General features: G+C 40.8%; 3 protein-coding genes across 3 annotated transcripts in view; all 3 read right to left on the bottom strand.

Annotated features, from left to right (window-relative positions):
• LOC127942379 (alpha-2-macroglobulin-P) overlaps positions 1-20,186 on the bottom strand; it is a 57,482-nt gene that overhangs the window by 19,317 nt on the left and 17,979 nt on the right. The gene's annotated exons all lie outside the window — the stretch shown is intronic.
• Positions 8,841-13,993, bottom strand: LOC127942465 (alpha-2-macroglobulin-like protein 1). Its single transcript, XM_052538180.1, is given in 20 exon segments — positions 8,841-8,932; positions 9,018-9,123; positions 9,195-9,262; positions 9,347-9,444; positions 9,699-9,820; positions 9,895-9,994; positions 9,996-10,108; positions 10,188-10,372; positions 10,441-10,603; positions 10,774-10,848; positions 10,927-11,083; positions 11,152-11,227; positions 11,319-11,495; positions 11,597-11,680; positions 12,332-12,383; positions 12,466-12,587; positions 12,661-12,784; positions 13,202-13,424; positions 13,881-13,920; positions 13,923-13,993. Coding segments are annotated over 20 exon segments (2,136 nt in total). The 5' UTR covers positions 13,933-13,993; the 3' UTR covers positions 8,841-8,891.
• LOC127942580 (ovostatin homolog) lies at positions 16,956-19,259 on the bottom strand. Its single transcript, XM_052538393.1, is given in 12 exon segments — positions 16,956-17,136; positions 17,201-17,308; positions 17,387-17,507; positions 17,607-17,721; positions 17,787-17,871; positions 17,954-18,005; positions 18,007-18,120; positions 18,247-18,267; positions 18,349-18,401; positions 18,519-18,675; positions 18,738-18,921; positions 19,089-19,259. Coding segments are annotated over 11 exon segments (1,062 nt in total). The 5' UTR covers positions 19,166-19,259; the 3' UTR covers positions 16,956-17,136; positions 17,201-17,225.

Below are 20,186 nucleotides of genomic sequence, written 5' to 3'. Positions count from 1 at the left end.
AGCATAGTCGTCTACTTTCCGATCACTCCCGCTGCACACTGACCTGTCCGTGCAGTGCCAATGCAGAATGAACAAGCCGAAACGAACAATGAGCAATGGTGGGCATTGCATTGCTATTGATGTTAATGGCTTTGTAAATGTACATCAGCATACACAAATTTTGTGTTAGTGTTGCTATTTCAAAAATAGCAGTCATTTCAAAAATGGTTTAAAGCTGGTGCATTGTGTCTCGAAAGACATGGAACATGAACTAGGCTCTTGGTCCGAGCCAGCACAAAACTGCCTTGGTGGAAAAGGGGTATGTGAGGTGTTACTTGCTATAGGACTGCACGATAATGGTTATACCTGGTAACCACAATTGTTGTAATTTTGATATATTTGCATTTCATCTGAATAATTGCACTTTCATGCAAGTACAGATCAACAATGACAATTCACATGTATGGTTTATTTGACCATCTAGTTTCTTGGTAATATTAAGTCAAATTATAGAAATCATAAATTAACACTATCCTCCTGAGAACCAAGGAAAATATTTTTTTCCTAATATTTTTTTTTTGTGATTCCAGACCTGTTTAGGGTTAAAAAAAAACATCCTACAATTTAGACATTTTTATTTTTGTTTTACAGCATGTCAACTGTAGTGGACAATAGGATCATTTGAGTATGAAAACAAACACATTTGGTAAATTTTACCAGATTATAAGGTTTTTTCTTTTTTTTTTTTTTAACTAAGAATACATACATTTTGGGCTGTAAATTGACTATTATCCAAGAATACAGACATTTTGATTATACAATAGACACATTTATCATTCTTCAATCCTTTTCCTTACATTTTGCAAGTATATCTTTACTATTAAAGCTTAACACTTTATGTCTGTATCCTTTTATTGGTCCCATTGAATCATTTTAGTGTTATTTGAACAATGAACATAGAACTAAGGTGAAACTGATTTTTGGGGGATTTTTTTTTTTCCTTTTTTCAAACTGAATCAAATCTAGTTTTTCCTTCACTTTTCATTTGGTTCTTTGTTAGTTCTGATAGTCCTGGAAGCAATTTCTCTTTTTGGTAATGCAGAGGAACATCTTGCATTTGGTACATCTCATGTACGTCTTGCTCTTGCAGCCCTTATTTTTGCATCTTTCTGCATGCTTGGTATCCAAAAATATTCAATTGGACTCCAGTCTGCACGTGTTGTAGGGTCATCTTGACACACAGGAAGCCCAGGTAACACTGGTGCAAATCTGATATGAAGGAAAAAGAATAATAAATGATAAATAATAAGTTTAAATACTCAATGCAGCTGAATTAAAAATTGTGGAGCTGCATAAGACATATATATTACTCCTAGCCCACAGAGGGTGTCGAGTTTCCTGCTCATCCCTTTTGCCATAAAGTGACATATCAACCATTTGGTAGAGGCCGATATTTTAAAAATTATGGGACGTGTTGAAAAAAAATACATTGAGTGTGGTAACTAATGACATAAGGAGATAAGAAATGCAAACAAAAAAATTTTAAAATGTTTTTTTCTTGGTGGGGCAGTTAAAGGGTTAATGAACAAGAAAATATATCATAGTTACAAAACCATAGACAATATTTTACTCACCTTTTATCTTTCCATAAAATGTGCTTGTTCCTATGCCGGCCTCCCAGCCAATCAAATAACATATCACTGAAAAGCCCAGGATGTCCTCTGTACAGTACAGCGGGAATTAAGAGACTTGCACAAAAGATCCCAAGGAGAGGTGTTGAAGCTGCCATCGTAACAAAGGGTAGAAAGCCGACTAAAACATGACAGAGGAATAAACTCACGTAGCCATCGGGTTTCGTTTGACTGGCGTGCACACTCACAGCGGCATGCAGTCATTTATTAAATTGCAACATCTGAACAGCATAATGAATGAACCACAGCCCTTAGACTCACACCCTCTTAGACAACAGTCATAATAAGAGCACATTCAAGATCACCAATGTTCAACACCCCCACTTGCTCTTAGGCTGAATAACATACAGTTATCATGTACATTTACATCACACCAAAAATAAAACACAAATCTATCAAGCATGGCTTTGGTTACAGGTTTGGTCATAATATCTGCAACCATGGCTGCTGTGGGACAATATTCAATAGTTGTCTTTCCATCTTCAAGTGCAGATCGAACAAAATGATACTTAATATCAACATGCTCACACCTTTGACGGCATATAGGGTTCTTGGACAAAGCAATTGCCCCTTGATTGTCCTCATAAATTGTCACTGGTGTGTAAATACATTCATTGTCCATTTTGTTTAATAGCTGGACAAGATATAGGCTTTCCTGTGCAGTAGCTGCCAAAGCCATATACTCAGCCTCGCATGTGGAAAGAGCAACTGTGGATTGTTTCTTAGACCTCCAAGAAATAACAGGACCAGTGGCAGACAAACTAAAACAGTAACCAGATGTACTTCTTCTATAATTTTAGTCTGCTGCCCAATCAGCATCACTAAATGCAAAGAGATTAAGATTTACATCATTTCTCCTATAACACAATTCCTTGTACACAGTTCCCTTTAAATATCGCAATACATGCTTAGCAGCTACCCAGTGTTGGTTCTTTGGTTCAGAAAAGTGTTGTGACAGCTTACTGACAATGAAACCTAGATCTGGTCTAGTACAGGTCATTAGATAGATAACGCTACCAACCACTTCTCGATACAGTTTTGGATCAACACGTTAACCTTCATTATCAAACTGCATTTTGTTTTCGCATGGAGTTGACCTCGGTTTACAATTAATCATATCAAACCTCTCCAAAATCTTAATAATGGACCTTTTCTGGTTCATTTTTATTTCACCATCTCCTTGTGCAAAATCAATACCCAGAAAATGTGTAAGTTTACCAAGATCTTTCATTTTAAATCTTTCCTCCAACATTCTTTTCACATTTCTGAGTGTCTGACTATCGCTTGCTGCAATAAGAAGATCATCAACCCAGACTATCAGTATGATTTTCTCACCTCCAGTTTGTTTACTGTAAACACAATGGTCAGCAGGATTTTGACTAAAAACATTTTTAATCAAAAAAATCATCTAGCATTTTATTCCAATTCTGCCCTGACTGTTTCAAACCATAAAGTGATTTGTTTAGTCTACAGACAAGCCTCTCACTTGTTTCTGACTTGACCTCAAATCCTTCTGGCTGTTCCATGTATAATTCAGTATCAATAGGAGCATGCAAATATGCAGTCTTTACATCCATTTGATGCAGTTCTAAACCATATTGAGCTGCAATTTGCATTAAGCTACGTATTGATGTCACATCAGCAGTTGGAGAAAAAGTTTCATTATAATCAATGCCTGCAACTTGACTATACCCTTTTCTCCACACTCCGAGCTTTGTATGTTGTTCCAACTGGGTTTTCCTTCACTGTGTAGACCCATCTGCCCCCCACTATATTTTTACCTTCAGGTAATGTTGTAAGGGTAAACGTATCATTCTCCTTAAGAGAGTTCATCTCCTCCTGCATGGCTTTACTCCACAACTCTGACTCTGGTGAGCTTATAGCTTCCTTTAGAGTGTGGGGTACATCACATGCAACTCTATAACAATAATCAATACTGGTTAGTGCATGGTCATCATCACATTTTATTCCATACTCATAATCCCTCAAGTACTGTGGAGGCCTCTTCTCTCTCTGTGGATAACGCCTGCTCTCAACCCTTTCCCTTTCACCTGTATTGGGGCTTGGGTCACACGTTTCAGATCTTATGTCCTGGGAATTTATTAATTATATTATCTCAGGTTTTGGTAGGTGAGTTTCAGCGCTCTCCCTACGCACATCATCTTCACACATTGACTGACATTGACTGACATTGACTGACATTGACTGATATTGACATTGCATTATGTCCCACTCTTTGTGAGAAATTCCACCAACCTGTTTTTGTTCACTTTTCCTGAGTCTGGATAGAAAACTAGATTTTTCACATCGAGAGTCTAACTTTCTCTTGTTCTGTTTGTATGCATAACACTGTGACCCAAATATTTTCATTCTTGAAAGATCAGGCTTCTTTCCAGTCAGCATATAATATGGGGTCTGTCCTACACGTCTGTTATAACATCTGTTGCGAATAGCAGCTGCAGTCTGGATTGCATACGTCCATAACATTTTTGGTAAGCTACTCTCGATTAACATACACCTTGCCATGTCAAGCAAAGTTCTCCAGCTCCTCTCAGAAGTCCCATTCTGATGGGGTGAATAGGGGGCTGAGGTTTCGTGTCTAATTGCATTTTTACTGAGCAGAGACTGAAATTCCCTGGATGTAAACTCGGTGCCATTATCAGATCTCATACATTAAATTTTGCCATAGGGTGAAACATCAGCAATGAACTTCTCTTTTCCTTTGACTGTATCACTCTTTGCTCTCAAAAAATATGTAAATATTGCACCTGAATAGTCATCAGTAAATGCCAAGATATATCTGAAACCATCTTTTGCTATCTGCTCCATAGGTCCAGCTAAATCTGTGTGCACAAGTCCAAGGGGAATTTTTGCTTTTTCATCTGCCTCCCTATTCCTGCTCTGAACAAATTTACCCTGTGTGCACACTTCACATTTTAGATTAGACATTTCAGTTCTACCTTTGATTTTCATCCCTTTTGTAACATTTTCCAGCTTCAACACGTCCTCATAATTACAGTGACCGAGAATTTCATGCCATGTGTGGATATCATAACATCCATGACATTGATCAACATCATCTGTAACAGTGCTTAAATAGAACAGTCTATCATACACCTGGATGTTAAATGTTACACCGTTCTTATGAACAAGTCTGTTCTGACCTTCTTTGAAAATGATGTGGCTCCTGTATCAACCATGAGGACTTTTTCCTTCACTCCGCTGACCGAAACGGCATCCACTTGGCCCACCTTAAAAGCAAAGTTGTGGTCTTCCTCATCCACCACCCGCTTCACGTTGTCCCGCTTTCTCCGTCTGCAGTTCACATCCTTATGCGTGGAACTCTTGCAAAGATGACACCACTGTCGCTGTTCTCTATGCTCGCTCATAGCAGAAGTGCACTCCACAGCCTTATGTCCCTTCTGTCCGCAGTTAAAACAGGTCAGTTTCATGTTCCACCCGTCTCTTGCTTTCACCTTCATCACGCTGTCATCCTCTGAGCAAGCAGCACTAAACTTTTCTGTGCTCTCAAAGCTCCTCAGCTTTGTTTTAAACTCCGTGAAAGTTATCGTTTCATCACTTTGGGTTATGTGAATGGAAAATGGCTTAAAAGAGTCCGGTAGGCCCTTCAGAATCATTGCGATCAACAAGCCATCACTTAAAGTCTCTTCCACATTTCTCAAAGCTGTAATAGCGGTCTCTGCGCGAATGACATAATCTGTGACGCTCTCATTGACAGCTTTCTGGAGAGACATAAGCTCTGTGTATAAGCTGATCACTCGTGGTTTCCCTTTACCAGCATAGTGTTCTCTCAGAATCTTCAGCGCCTTTCTTCCATCATCCGCTGCATCTCTCATCACAAGGGAAAGGCTTTTATCATCCAACAGCTGAACCAGTTCTGCATACACGTCCTCATTTTTCTTTGCGTCTTCTTCTGCACCGTCACCGTCATCATCAGGTGGTTCGCTCAGTATGGTTTTCTTCAAACTGAGCAGACGCATGTGCGCCAGAAACTTAGTTTCTCACAGTTCATAATTTTTCTCATCCCCGTCAAAACATAAACGGTTCCACCGGCTTCCAAACTCCTTCCTGGGCCCATAACCTGTTGAAGCTGCCATCGTAACAAAGGGTAGAAAGCCGACTAAAACATGACAGAGGAATAAACTCACGTAGCCATCGGGTTTCGTTTGACTGGCGTGCACACTCACAGGGGCATACAGTCATTTATTAAATTGCAACATCTGAACAGCATAATGAATGAACCACAGCCCTTATACTCACACCCTCTTAGACAACAGTCATAATAAGAGCACATTCAAGGTCACCAATGTTCAATAAGAGGGATGAAACTCAAATGTCCACTACAGTGGACATAAGTCAATGGGCTGGGTCTCAGGAGCTTTTCTCAAAAGCAAAAAACAATACAATTCCAAATAATAACTCCAACAATTCCAAATTTTTACTTTCTTTTCTATTAAAACAACAAAAACTTTGTTACAAAGGTTATGTCTATTCAACAACAACTACTGGATCTGTAAATGTGATGATCCAAGTGTCAACAAGAGGATGCACTGATATAGTCACCCGAAGTCTACTTGTCCTGGTCTGTGTGTTTACCAGATTTCTGCATAATGGAGCTCATTTTGGTGAGGTGTTTATTGTTTTTGTAGGCGGAAGGAGTTGAGAACCATTACCCTTTGGTAACTGTGTTCAAAGGGTTTGTTTGTGCTCATTGACTTCCCTAATGCGTTCTCCCTGTACAGTCAAATATTAGCCTAGCACTCTGTGCTGATCCGTTCTGTTTGGTCTGCAGGAAACTTTGTTGACATTTTATACAAATGTGATCCAGGGATCAGCCAGGTGCTCCATTTCAGTCCTTGTTTAAGTGATGCATTTAAGGGGAAAGAAACACTGTTACATTTATCAGAATAACTTGGGCTTTTATTGTGGTTTTGTATTTAGGTTTTTTTTTTTTTTGGCTTGACCTCTTCTATCTCTTTCTCTCATAGGGGACATAATGGGCCATGTGCTGAAGTATCTTGATGGATTTTTATGGATGCCATATGGCTGAGGAGAACACTATATTTCCAATACTTACATGCTGCAGTATTTATAAGTCATGGCACAGTTCACCGCAGCCATCTAGCAGACCTCCATTGGTTACCTTCAAAGAGGTGTGGAAGACAATATTCTTCTTTTTTATTACTTGGGAGACTAAATCCCAAGGATGTTAATTTCTTATCTTCCCACTAGAGCATGTCAGGTTATCCACTTATGTACTCTTTGACCTTAAGATATCAAGGACAGCTGAACTGCAGGCATAGTGATGGTTCATACAGAACATTTAGTTACGATGAATTGAACACGTGGTGAGTTTCATGCTGTTTTTCTAGTGTTGTGTATCATCCATTGTGGCACCATGTTTGTATGTTCACTTTGTCAAGAAACTTCCTCCATGGCCAGGTTGACGGGTTTTGATATTTTGGCCTAGCAAGGAGTTTCATCTTCATTTATCCAAATGTCCTTCAGAGTGCAAAGGATTGGTTGATCAGCAGGCACGGTTCAGATAGCTTTTTCATGCAGCAGGGAACTGCAGTACCACTATGCAATGAAGGTGGTCATGTTTCTTCAAATGTGCCATAACCAATGGTTTTAAGGGCTGAGATGTTATTCTAAATCAATACTGCTAACCGCATTGTCAACTGGCTTGTGGCCCAGCCGAATCCCTATGGAGGCTGTTTTTCTCTACCCAGGTGACTCTGACTACCAAACATGAAAATAAACCATGGCAAATATTATAACAGTGAAATTCCTAGTAATTCCACTAATTCCAAAATTCCAATAGTCTATTTCTCTATCAAAGGGGTTATATGATATTGCAGAAAATAACATTATTTTGTGTATTTGATGTAATGAAATCTTTATGCAGTTTAAAGTTAAAAAAAACTTTATTTTCCACATACTGTACAATATTGTTGCTCCCCATGCCCCGCCTTTCTGAAACATGTTCTGAAAAGCAAGGTGTGCTCTGATAGGCCAGCTACATGCATCAAGTGTGTTGTGATTGGCTAAATACCTCAAGTTTATGACAGAAATGTTACACCCCTTGGCATACTATGATGCTTTGTCCCGGCCACAGCGACAGGACAAAAACATTAAATGCCATTGTAAATGAGGCAATTGTTACATTCAGTTGGGACATAATTACTGATTATGATGACTTATACTTTTTTACATTTTATTCTCGCTTTCGCAATGAAACTGGGCCTTAACATGGTGGTCGCAACAATTACATTTGGTGCCTTCTTTGTGTGAATGTTTAGGCGCCGTTATGCAAACCTTCTCACATCATTACATAGACATGTGGGGCATGTTAAAATGAGGCGTTTTAGGAGGACATGGACAAGTATTAACTTTTAAGAATATCTCTTTGGGTTTGAGACTTTAATATTTGCAACTTTAGGGACCTTATCTATTCACGAACAGCTTGTAATACTCAGAGAAGGGAACACTTTACATCTGGCCTCCTTCCCAACATACCAAAGCTGCAACATTTGCATTAGTCGTTTTTTTTTGGGCTAAAAGTTGCAGGCATATGTATACGTAGATGCCTCATTAGTGAATCTATGGGCTACTATGCACAAGCCATCCACAATATTGGAAAGGTCCACTTGAGGTCATTCACCACAAGGAATATTCAACTGGCATTGTCACCTGTGAAAGGTTTCTCTTTTTTAAATCAAGAATTTAAATCCCTGCAGTTTTTACAATAAACTGTTGCGCAGAACTGTAGCATCTTTTAGTAAATGACGAAGTTGACTGTTGTAAGATGGCAGGTGTGTCTCTATGCTTGGAGCGGTTGAATGAGGCATTTAATGAATCAGACTATAGAAATTTATTGGACCAAATTTATTTTGCACACTTGATTTAATGTTTGAGTAATATTCAAATTAGTGCTGCACACATTGTCTTCCACTGTCAGGATTGTGTGTGTGTGGGTTCGGTTCACCACTGCAGTGAGACATTGCCACCTCATATGTACACTAACTGAAACAGCTGATCCATCAGACACCTCTTCAAAAACCAGCCACTGACCAGATACAGTGGTCTTAAAAACAAAAGAAAAAGGATCTCATGAACTGTGCAAGTTCCAGTGAAAGAGGCAAACAATGACTAGTTAAGAGTTTATTCATGCGTCTTATAGCCAGAAATGAAGCACAATCATGGACAGGGAGGCATATACTTGGTCTCCGATGAGTCATCTGAAAGTAGAAGAGGAACAGGAAGTTAGCTTGACCTGTTCAGCAGGGAATTCAGCAAGCAGCACGAGTTAGCAGAAACACATACTTGGCTGATAGTAGTCATACACCTCAACGACTGCTTGCTTGAGATCCTGCACTGCAAGACCCTGTTTCAGTTGTAGCCTGTAGGTCATGGGGACACCCTTAGCAACCTGCGAGACAGGAGGGATGGAGAAGCACATATGAAGGGGAAGATAGAGAACCTACCCTGTGCACATCTCACCCCTTTCAGATACACCAGCACATGGTCATCTCCAGCATCAACCCGCTGCACTAGTGGAGTAAATGAATCTGGTGGAGATCCAAGCGGAGAAGGGAAAATGGTTCAATATCGGAAGCAGCTTCAAGCATCTTGGGACTTTACATACAAGTCACCTTAAAACATACGATCCAGAGACGTATCTGCGGTGAAACCTGACAGGAGTTTAAGGTCCACGATAACCATGTTCGTAGTTGGTTTTGCGCCATTGTACCTAAGAGAAAAGTTAACTTAGCAATTGGGTGCAACTACAAATAATGGCTTCATGCTGCTCAGAGGTGGGGATTTAAAAAAAAAAAAAAAACATGCAGAAATCATATGCATTACTATTGGGGGGCAGAGGTGGGAGAGAACTACATTCAGACTGGCTTTTGTGTGACATGGTTACAGAATTGAGTAAGCACAGTGGAGTCTTGGCTCAGCTGTGTAAAGAGTTAAGGGTCAAACAAGACACAAAGTGGTTCTTACGTCACAGTAATGTTCAGCATGAGATCAGCTCCACGCACTCTGCAGTCTCTTGCCACCTTCACTTCAACACCAAGTGTACTGGAAAATTTAATGGGTGTCGGGATGTTGTAGAAACACGCAACCTGGTGTAGTACATAAAATAATAAACCCACAAGTGGCAAGAACTGGGACAAGCATAGAAGTAGAAATTTACGACCGGCACAGACACACAGGTGGAGCCCTTGGCTTGAACACTATATCTGCCAGGAATGTTCTTCAGCCGCTTCTCCTGATACAGCAGCCTGTTGTCCCGATTCAAAGTTATATACCTCTCCTGCCACAAAGGACTGTAAAGTAACAGTGCTGGAGCCCTCCAGGCTGAACACTTTAGTGGCGAAGAGAGACAGAGCATGAAGAGCCACCACAGTGTCCTAAAAATAAACCGATTAAAAAAAAAATAAAAAATAACCTCAGACATCATTTGTGCTCCTGTTTGGTGGGCGGTCTCACCTGGGTGGAGGAAAAGCCTCCATAAGGATTCTGCTGGGCCACAAGCCAGTTGACAATGTGGTTAGCATAGCTCAGATCAGTGGTCGTGAGAGGCTGTACAGAGAGAACCGCTAGCAGCACATAAGAGCTGATCTCCACTGCCAGAGTGTCACCAAATGACGTCTGAGACCAGTGGAGCTTGTTGCCTTAGGACGAGAGAGGACAGAAAGTTGATGCCAAAGAACCTGAACGTCAAGAGACTAGTGAACCTCACCTTCAGAAATGGCAATGTTCTTCAAGGCAGTTAAAAGCAGAGCTCGAGTGCTGGTCTCTCCTGCCAGACTGAAGGTGTAGGCGAGCAGAGCAGTCGTGTAAGTGTTTCCCAGGTTCCCAACGACAGGCCTCAAGCAAGACAGAGCATTGGTGATGACCGGATCCTGAAAGCAAAGCAGAAAGTGTCACTACACCAGTGGTTCCAGACAAAGTCTCTGGAGGCCATTTTATACATGGAAAATGTGCAATGTTGAGGGGTCTCCAGGAATTACTGGACTACACATCTGGAAGGTCATCAAGGAGCTTTTATAAACTACTGGCAGGCATGTTTTACCGTGACAAGGATACCCATTTCGAGGAGTGATGCAACAACGTAGCCCGTCATGGTCACATTATCACCCACACCACCCTAAAAATGGAGCAGCATGACGCTTTAGGCCAGACGTAGACTTCAGATCAGTTACAACACATTTAAAGAAACATGCACCTTCATGTCAACGTGGTACAGAGTTCCCTCTTGCATGAAACAGCCATCTGAACCCTGCTTGCTGATCAACCAATCCTGTGCGCTCTTGAGGACACTGGGATCAATGAAGATGAAATGCCTTGCTAGGCCAAAAGACCTCATGACCAAGGTGGTCAACCTGGTGGAAAAAAAGCCACATTAAAAGTCCCAATTCAATGCACAATAAAAGAACGGAATGAAACGCACCATGTATTGGAAGCATCGTAGCCAAATGTGCTGTATGAACCATCACTGTGCCTGTAGTTTAGCTGTCCTTGGTATCCTGTTCAAGTAAAAAAAAAAAACCTTGGTCAGGATTCATATTACACCAAATGAACTCTGGATGAGGACTTGTAGGATTCGGTCATCTGTACCGCTCTGAAGGTAACCAGTGGCAGTCTGTCGGATGGTTGGGGTGAGCTGCGCAGTGCCTTCCAGGTACTGCAGGATGTAGATATTGGGAGCAAGAATTATCATATTTTGTTCTCCACAGCCAGATGGCATCTGTAGCAAGCCATCAAGATTATTTAGCGCACGACCCATTATGTCTCCTAAGAGGAAGACAAACAATCAAACCCAAAAACCATCAGAAACCAAAAGTTAATTTGATGAACATCTTCAGGTCCATTTCCCCCTTAATGAAGTGCCTTACCAAGGACTGAAACGGAGCATTTGGCAGATCCCTGGATCACATTTGTTGGAAGTGTCAGAGACACATCTTCTGAAAGGACGCTCCCTGTGGACCAAAACAGAATAGATCAGCGCAGAGCGCTAGGTTACACCAGTTTTACAAACGCTGTCTGCAGAGCACAGGCAGCCCATTTGGGTTACATATACACGGTGCAGAAGCCAGAAACCAGGTCCTCAAAGTACTGTAACAGGTCACAGACGTTTGGTTTAAACTCAAACAACGCCTTCATGCATTTGACTAGGATTTAAAAACCAGGTTGCAAAATACTTAATGCAAAAGCCTACATATTGCATTAAAGCCAAATGTTTTAAAATAAACACCACTGACAAGGTCAACTCGTGCCCTCCTTCACATTTAAGTCTTATTTCAGTCTTGAAAAGGTTTCTACCACCACAAGTGATTCTGTTGCCTTCTAAAAAGTGCACTTTTCCATCATTTTACAGTCTAGCCCAAAAGCCAGTTACCTCATGTTGTGAAATAAGTCAGTACATGCTCATTTTTCACCATGAACAATGTGCTGCATGCTCCTGGAATGCACTGATAGACCACAACCATGTACAGTGGGAACAATTTAATCCATTAACACTGGTATACTCCAACTCAAAACACTACATAGCAGACAGAGTGAAAAACCAGGCTCTACAGTTTACTGGTACAAGAAGAATGCACTTAGAAAGTCACTGAGTGCAAACAAACCCTTTGGACAAAATAACCAACTCTGGGTGAAGATCCTTTCAACTCCTTCAGGCTATAAAAGAGCAGAAGTGCACCAAATCAGTAAAACTGCATGAGCTCCATGATCAAACTCCAGAAAGACGGTTAACACTTACTAGAACAAGTAGACTTTCAGTAACAATGTCAATGCGTCCTCTTGTTGGCACGGTCACAACTTCAGTGCCACATCGAACCTGGGATTGATCAGCCTGAGCACTGACAGTCACATTTACAGATCCTATAATACAGACGGAAAGTGAGCAACAACTCCTATTCCTCAATTTAGAAGAGACAAACCATGACAAACAGACCAAGGACCGATGCGGAGAGAATCCATTTAAAGGTCTTTCTCCCATTGGCACAGAGACAGGATGAATACGGATCATTAAGAGGTCCAAGACTGAAGTCAGAGGAAGCAGCTGGAGTCACTTTAACCTGCCGAAGAATTACATTAGTGCACATAGAGTAAAGACAAGATTCCTCTATGAATTTTTAGGGTGTGATCTTGAAAAGCTTCGTTTTCTGGGATGGCATTTTTGCGCTAGCAACTTGGCTGGTTTAGGCCTGTCAGGGAGAACGTCAACTGAATTGTCCAGATTAAGTGGTGGGCAGGTCATAGTGGTGACCGAAATTAAGCTGAAATCATTCTTGCACATGATATGGTTTAGTTTTCATGGAATACGAGACTCATGGAAGGTGGCCCTGAATTTGTTATTGCTAATTCTAACAGCATTACTATAGGCTACATCTTTCTGTGAAAGACTGGAGCAATGAGATGCTATCAGCTTGCACATCTCTAACCAAATTCAAACACCCAAAACACCCATTACACTAATAAATATGTATCCAGACCATGATGCACTTCGACAGGTAGTTGAAGACTGTGGCCTTCAGCTCAAAAGACTCTCCACGGATGGAGTAAGGCAGGGAGAGCTCCAGGAAGAAGGGCTGGAAGACCGTCAGCTGAACAGGAGGAGCCAAGCCAAAACCTTTGGAGGACACACAGAATGCCTCCGTCTCCCATGTGGTGATGGTGTCAGGAACCATCAGATTAACTTTTGTGGATCCAGTGTTTCTGAAAAGCACACCAGAAGATCAGTGAGGGCAACTGCAGTTCCTTGGAGGACCACAGCCCAGTAGAGTTAATCTTAACACACCATACACCCAACCCCCCCCCCCAAAAAAAAACCCTTGTCCACATGAAAAATGCAAAGACCCTGAAGTGCTGTCAATAGCATGCCAATCCAACAAGTGGCAATATAAACCCAAACATAAAGTCACAATGGCCAATTACAGACTAGTCATGTAAAGAGGAACTAACAGTGCACCCCAATGTGACAAGCCAAAAATCTCCAGTTGCATCGTTTCTGAATATTCTTTTTGGCAGTGGTTCAAGAGGGTTTCCTTTCAGTGACCCAATACTGCAGGTGTGCTTCAAAAGCACCAAACTGAATAGAAAAAGCTGCAGTTTTGAAGATACCCATGTTCGTGGACAGGGCCTAAGTTTGCTGAAATGAGATTCTTCACTTACCCCACTTGAGCAAGCTGCCAGATCCAGGTTTCTGGAAAGTCCTGACCGACATGTCAAAGGGGGAGCCGTCATCACCTCCAGCCACCTCGATTGCGGAAGCCACACGAGGATTGTCTAAGCCTATAAATAAATAGACAAGTCAGGACTGTGCACCATGCCATCCTATAGCAAGAACAACATTTTAGTAAGACTCCCTGTGCAATGGAAAAGCACCATATTACAATGAGACATGCTTTTTTTGGGGGAAGGGGGGGGGGGTCCACTGTGTACAGTACATGGTACTTTTATACCACCTTGGCTGAGGTTCTAAAGAATCCATACATTTACAAGGAGGTGTAAACCTAGATCATCGGTTGGCCATAGAGAAGTAACTACCTACATTAAACTTCCAACTTAATCTGTGAAGTTGCTTTGCAGTGATTTGTATAGACCCCTTAAAATCGCCTACGTCACTGCTCTAGCTGGAGGCAAAACAAAGGCAACACTCATAGCAGGTGCGCTAAAAGTTTGAGGTTTTGACTTTAAAATTTCTTTTTGTATGCCAGAATAGAAGGAAAAGCACTTGAGTTTCAAAACTAAAAAGTTTTACCAGATCCCGGCAGACATTCCGTCACAGAAATCAAGACAATTGTGGTTGAATGCAACACGGCGTACAGACTGGACAGAGAGGATCATAAAGCTTGTGTTTGAAGTGCACACTTCATATCAGGTCAAATAATCTATGCAGATGAACTGATGTGTTGGTTTTATCTAGTAAATCAGCAAGTTTCTGTTTTATAGGTGAAAAGTCGCCAACCTTCAGCACACTAGCTAGTTTAAAAGTTAAAAATACAGCGATAGATGTGTGTGCCAGCCTTTGATGGTCTCTTAAAATACACATTGCTAATCATAGTTAGTCCAGTGATAGGTTACATTAGAAAATAAGCCTTGACAATTCCCCAAGCCACCCAAAAAGTAATAAATATGGCCATATGGCATACGTGTCAGGTAGCCTGCTTCCATCCACGAGAGTTGATTTACAAAAATAGCCGTCACGGTCCCGCGGAGTCAGTGACTGTACATATTCAGACAGTTCCGAACCTTCTTCTGTATCCAGGTTTAATAAATCCCTCCTTAAACGTGCTAGCTTACGCTTGTCAACATTGCGTCCACACGTCTTTTTGCCTCCAGCTAAGCCCCACCCAGAGACGTTGCAATGTTTACAAACATTTAAGGGGTCCATTGTAGAAAGCACGATACTTAAAAAAAAATAAATAAATAATAAATCCCAGCGAACCCTTGAGGAAAGAAAAAAAAAAGGGGAGGGGGGGGGGGGTGTGATCTAGATCAAGAACCTAAAAAGCCACGGAAGTTGCGTTAGTAATTCAGGCCTCTGTAGGTCAGGCAGTTAGGTTCTTGGACAGCCAGATTTGTTGCAAGCTTCATCCCCACACTCTGTCAAAGCAAAGCATAAAGATGCATTTGAAGAATCAGTCAGTAAGTGGCTGAATGACTGTAAACTACTTCCAACCTGGAAAGCTTCATAAGCTTGGTCTGTAGGAACAGCTCGACGGGGTCGAACATTCAGGCACTCCTGTTCATCCTCAACAGGAAACGGATAATAGGATTGAACTCGTACTGGGAGCAGGTTGAACACCTAAAAACATGGAAGGGGAGAGAAGGGTCAGGTCAAACACCTCACTGAGCAGTTTAAGAGGAAAGCCAGATGGACATGTAACAAGCTACGGAGTGTTAAACTCTTTAGTTTTAATGACTAAACCTAACAGACCTTTGGATGAGACTGAGACAACGGATACAAAGCAGAAAGATACAGCCATTGCACATTGGTGAAATACCGTTCACAGACGTGCCAAAAAGAAAAAAAGCATGCCAACAGGCAGCACTTAAGTTGTTTTTTTTTTTTAAGTCACATAGGTCTGAGTTTCAATACAATATTTAGTGGTTTTGTAATAGACCGGTTTAAACATGTGACAAATGAATTTTAAACAAAGTTTTGATGGCACCCAGTGGCTGCAAGTAGTATAACAACCTAAATAATCTCAGGAAGTCCAACCTTAAGGCGGGCGTACACAGTGCGATTTTTGCTGTCATACGAGTTCGCATGCGTTTTTTTTCAATCGTGTGGTCGCGGCTCGTATCATTTGCGATTAATTACGAGCCGAGCAGAGTGGCTTATGAGCACTTCCCGACCATTTTTAAACCGGTCTAAAAAGTTTGTGAGCTATCGGTTTGAATTCGTGCCATTTGTGTGGTTGAACGAGCCGATTTGTTGATTTATCTGAAGTTGACCAATCACGAACTAGGAAAACCACAGAAGAAGAAAGACGGCAGTGACACGGCGAATGTGGACGACCAGGAGGAAAAACCTCGCTGAAGTCTGACAGGAACAGCGAGCACTGTATGAGGTTTCTAGCAACGTGTTCCAATGCCTTTTTAGTTCTCGCTTTCACACACACGCACATGTAGTTTACAGGGACTCTTCATAAACGTAACGGTATTCATACACTGTCTAACGTTACCTCTATCCATCACGGAAAATGCAGGATTAAAATTTCTATTAAACGCTGTATAGTATTTTTTAAAGCCATTTGGTTTACGAGGGCACATGAATTGTCCTCACAAACCATGTTTACATTGTAATACCCATTTCAGATATTTATAAATCATATACAAGAACACACACACACACACAAACCAAAAGTCCCGGTTTCCTATTGCTGAAAAATAACCTGTACATGTAGGAAACAGTCACGGCTCATATCAATTAGGACTGCCTATGCATAGGGCCCGGGATCTTGTGCAGCGCCCCTGGGTACACCCCCAAAACACTTTAAATGAAAGTTTATAAAAAAGGATTGAACAGAATGTTAATTCAGGAACACCACACAGTCATTGCTCTCAGGAGATGCAAGTTACAATTACTTGTCAAAATAGAAAAGACCATATTGGGTCTAAAACGCAAGTCTTCGTTTTCTTGCTGCTTTAAAAAAAAAAAAAGAAAAAGAAAAAGGGCGGGGGTGGGGGTAATAGTAACACGAGTAAACGCAATTCACCACCTTCCACCTCTGAATAGGTAGGCAAATAGTACCACTAAATTCAGATCAGCTTTAGGGAAGTCAGTAGTGTTGAGGGAGAAAGAAGCCACTCCATTCAGGTCCGTAGTCAGATTCAGCAGCAGTTTGTTGGGCCATTGGTTACCATCCAGGAGATAAACTGCCTCCCTTGCAAGTGGAAGAACGCCATAAGATGCAGAGATCTGTTGGGATGGAAAGGTTAGGAAAGGGATCCAATGAGGACGGTCTAAGAGATGCTTTACTCACCTTTCCGTTGATCACTGATCCATAGTTAAAGAAATCTGGGAGGTCCAAAAATGAGACCTTGCCAATTTCGTATGTGATTAACATGGTTGTGGATTGACATCTTAACACCTGGGAGGAAACCGGAATAAGGAAAAAAATAAAATAAATAAAAACTGGTCACTGGTTCAAAATCAACCAGCTGCTCACCGGTTCCCTCTTCAGTGACATTCACGTTGAGGAGGAGGGAATCTTGCAGCATCAATTCAAAATTGGTGGTGAAAAACTCTGACGTACTGATGGTAAGGGAAGCACAACCGGTGTTGTTCATCTGGTAGCAGAACAAAGAGGTGGTCAGATTCAGGTGTAGACATGCAGGAAAAAAAAAAAAAAAAAAAAAGTCCTAATCCTGCTCTGTACAGTGCCATACCATAGCGGTTTTGTTAAGACACACACGAGACACACCAGGTACCACAGAAAACGGGAACGGCTCACGACACACTTCCACCAACGCTTGACCAGGTACAGGTTGCCCATACGTGTATCTGGGAGTAAAGGGTTAAGGAACAAGATCACCCAAAAAGTCAAGAATATAAGAGCTCACACTTACTTGGCACAAGCCTCAACTTTCAGTCCCTCATCTCCCACACTGTACGTCGGTGGTGTGGTCAAGGTGACGTCAAACTTGGGTAAAACTAAACCAGAAGCCAAGGCTTTAAATTAGGACCCCAGTCAGTCATCAAGACTACCCACTGCCCATCATGTGTGGTAACTTACCATACTTTTTCACCTCGAAATCCTGAGAAATCATACGGTCACCAATAAAAGAACCTCAGAGCATACATCCCAACCTGAGCCTCAGGGTTTAACTGGTGAGAAAGCTGCAATATCCACCCAGTTGAGGAAACATTTGTCCACTGACCGATCCGGTTCTTGTTATGGTCCTATTTGGAGGGGAAAAGCTTGGAATATGATGCAAGCCCAAGAAAGAACAGTAAAACCACAAAGAACATGTACAGGTGAACCAGTGTTGCATCGATCCAAAGACTTGGTCCAGAACAAGTTCTCACCTCCACCACCACTAGACTGTACTGTAAAGACGAACATAACATTAGGCAACTTCTATTTAAAAAAAAAAAATCCTGGAAGACCAGAAGCAGCTCAGGCTTTACCATTTGATCAAGAGGAACAAATTTAGCATCCATGGTCAGAACCCTGAAGTTCACTGCGGAAGAGAAACAGCTCACTTGGATTTCATAATGCATTTGAAGGTGTACAAAGTCCATTACACTACAAGTTCTGATCACTTCTAATATTAATACAAGGGTCATTTGTAGCTCACCCATTTGTCCTGGGTTGTAGATGGGTTTGTCGGTTTGGATGAAGGTCAGAGGCAGGTAACTTCTGAACATGACTTTCCTCTCTTCGGTCATTTTGAAGAACCTCCCTTGAAGAACCACCCTCACTTTCTGCACTAATTCTCCATCTACCTTTGGAGCCTGTAGAGAAACACTTTAATACAGGAAAGAAAGAACACTGCATGTGCCACACTGAGACAGACCTTGAAACTAAAACAACGGTGAAATGCATCTGAAGAACTCTGCTGCGCAAGCGGTGTTGTCCGGTTCTGGTCATCAACCAGAAAGATGGTCATTGCAAGACTCTCATTGGGTTTCAGAAGACTTGCACACAATTTGGCATTAGAGCCAGACTCGATCACTGCAGAAAACATCACCAAGAAGGATCTGTGGAAACAAACACGTTTAATAGAAGGTCAGAAGTCCGATCAGCACACATTCATGTAAATGTATAAGAGAAGTAGGCTCCATAATAGAGACTTAAAACAAACTTTGAGAAAACACATTAAAACATAAAGACATTTTATTTCTCATTTCAAACCCCATTTACTCACGGTCCTGATCTCTGTCCATCAACAGCAAAGAGAAAAAGGACTAAAATGAGCCCTTTCCAAACACAAAACTCATTCATAACTGTGGATAATGATGATAATCCAAGACTAGAATCAAATCAAGTGCCTCTTTCAGAAACCCTGCAGTACTTCTACTGCTCTAGTTACTCTCAATCAGCTGGACTGATGACATTTATATTTAAACGCTTTTAATTGGAGGAGTTCATTGAGCTCGTTAATGTCAATAATTAACCTCCAGCTAGTGATGGGAGAAAGGAACTTTTTCAAAGCTTCGACTCAATTGAACCAATTGCTGCGCAAAATGATTCACTGTTTCAAAGTGCTCGAAACACCACACTCTAGTGACGCCTGCTAGTCAAAACTGTGTAAATGCTACAAAAACTCAGGCTAAAACATGTTAAAAAATGCTTTTTGTAAAACACATGCAAATGCTTTCTTTAAAGTATAATATATGAATGCAATCAAAGTAATGAAATACCATTAAATATTAAGTGTTTTATGTGTATAATATATGTTTTAAAATACGTATTAATCATTTGCAGGGTTTGTTTTGTTTGTTTTGTGGAGAGCTTAAACAGGCCAGTAAGAGACTACAGCTCATCCTTTAATTATACAAATGTCTCGTTAAAAATGTCTACAAATTGATACAACTGATCTGAGATCAGAGACAATCAATGGTTCGCCGCTGGGAGGCGAGCTCAACCAATACAGAATGTAAATATATACTATGTAAAATATATTAATTTCCGATATATGTCCACATATAAATTCTTAAAATATTGCATGTATACCTACATATTTTTATAAATGTAAATAAATTTTAAAACATTCAAATATTCAATTAATGCTTCTTTTAACTGTACATTGCATATAAGTAAATAAACTTAAGCATGTTCACATAATATACTGTAAATAAATCTACATCTACATATATATATATGTGTGTGTGTGTGTGTTTATTTTATATAGATTATAATTTGCCCCTTAATAATAAATCAAACAGAAATTGGAAAAATCTCCAGACAATGCAACTTAAAAAAAGTGAGAATATTAATTGAATTAATTGACATTCATCAACAC

The sequence above is a fragment of the Carassius gibelio genome, chromosome A3 (genome assembly GCF_023724105.1).
Source record: "Carassius gibelio isolate Cgi1373 ecotype wild population from Czech Republic chromosome A3, carGib1.2-hapl.c, whole genome shotgun sequence".
Lineage (NCBI taxonomy): Eukaryota > Metazoa > Chordata > Actinopteri > Cypriniformes > Cyprinidae > Carassius > Carassius gibelio.
This window is presented reverse-complemented; position numbering and strand designations above follow the sequence as displayed.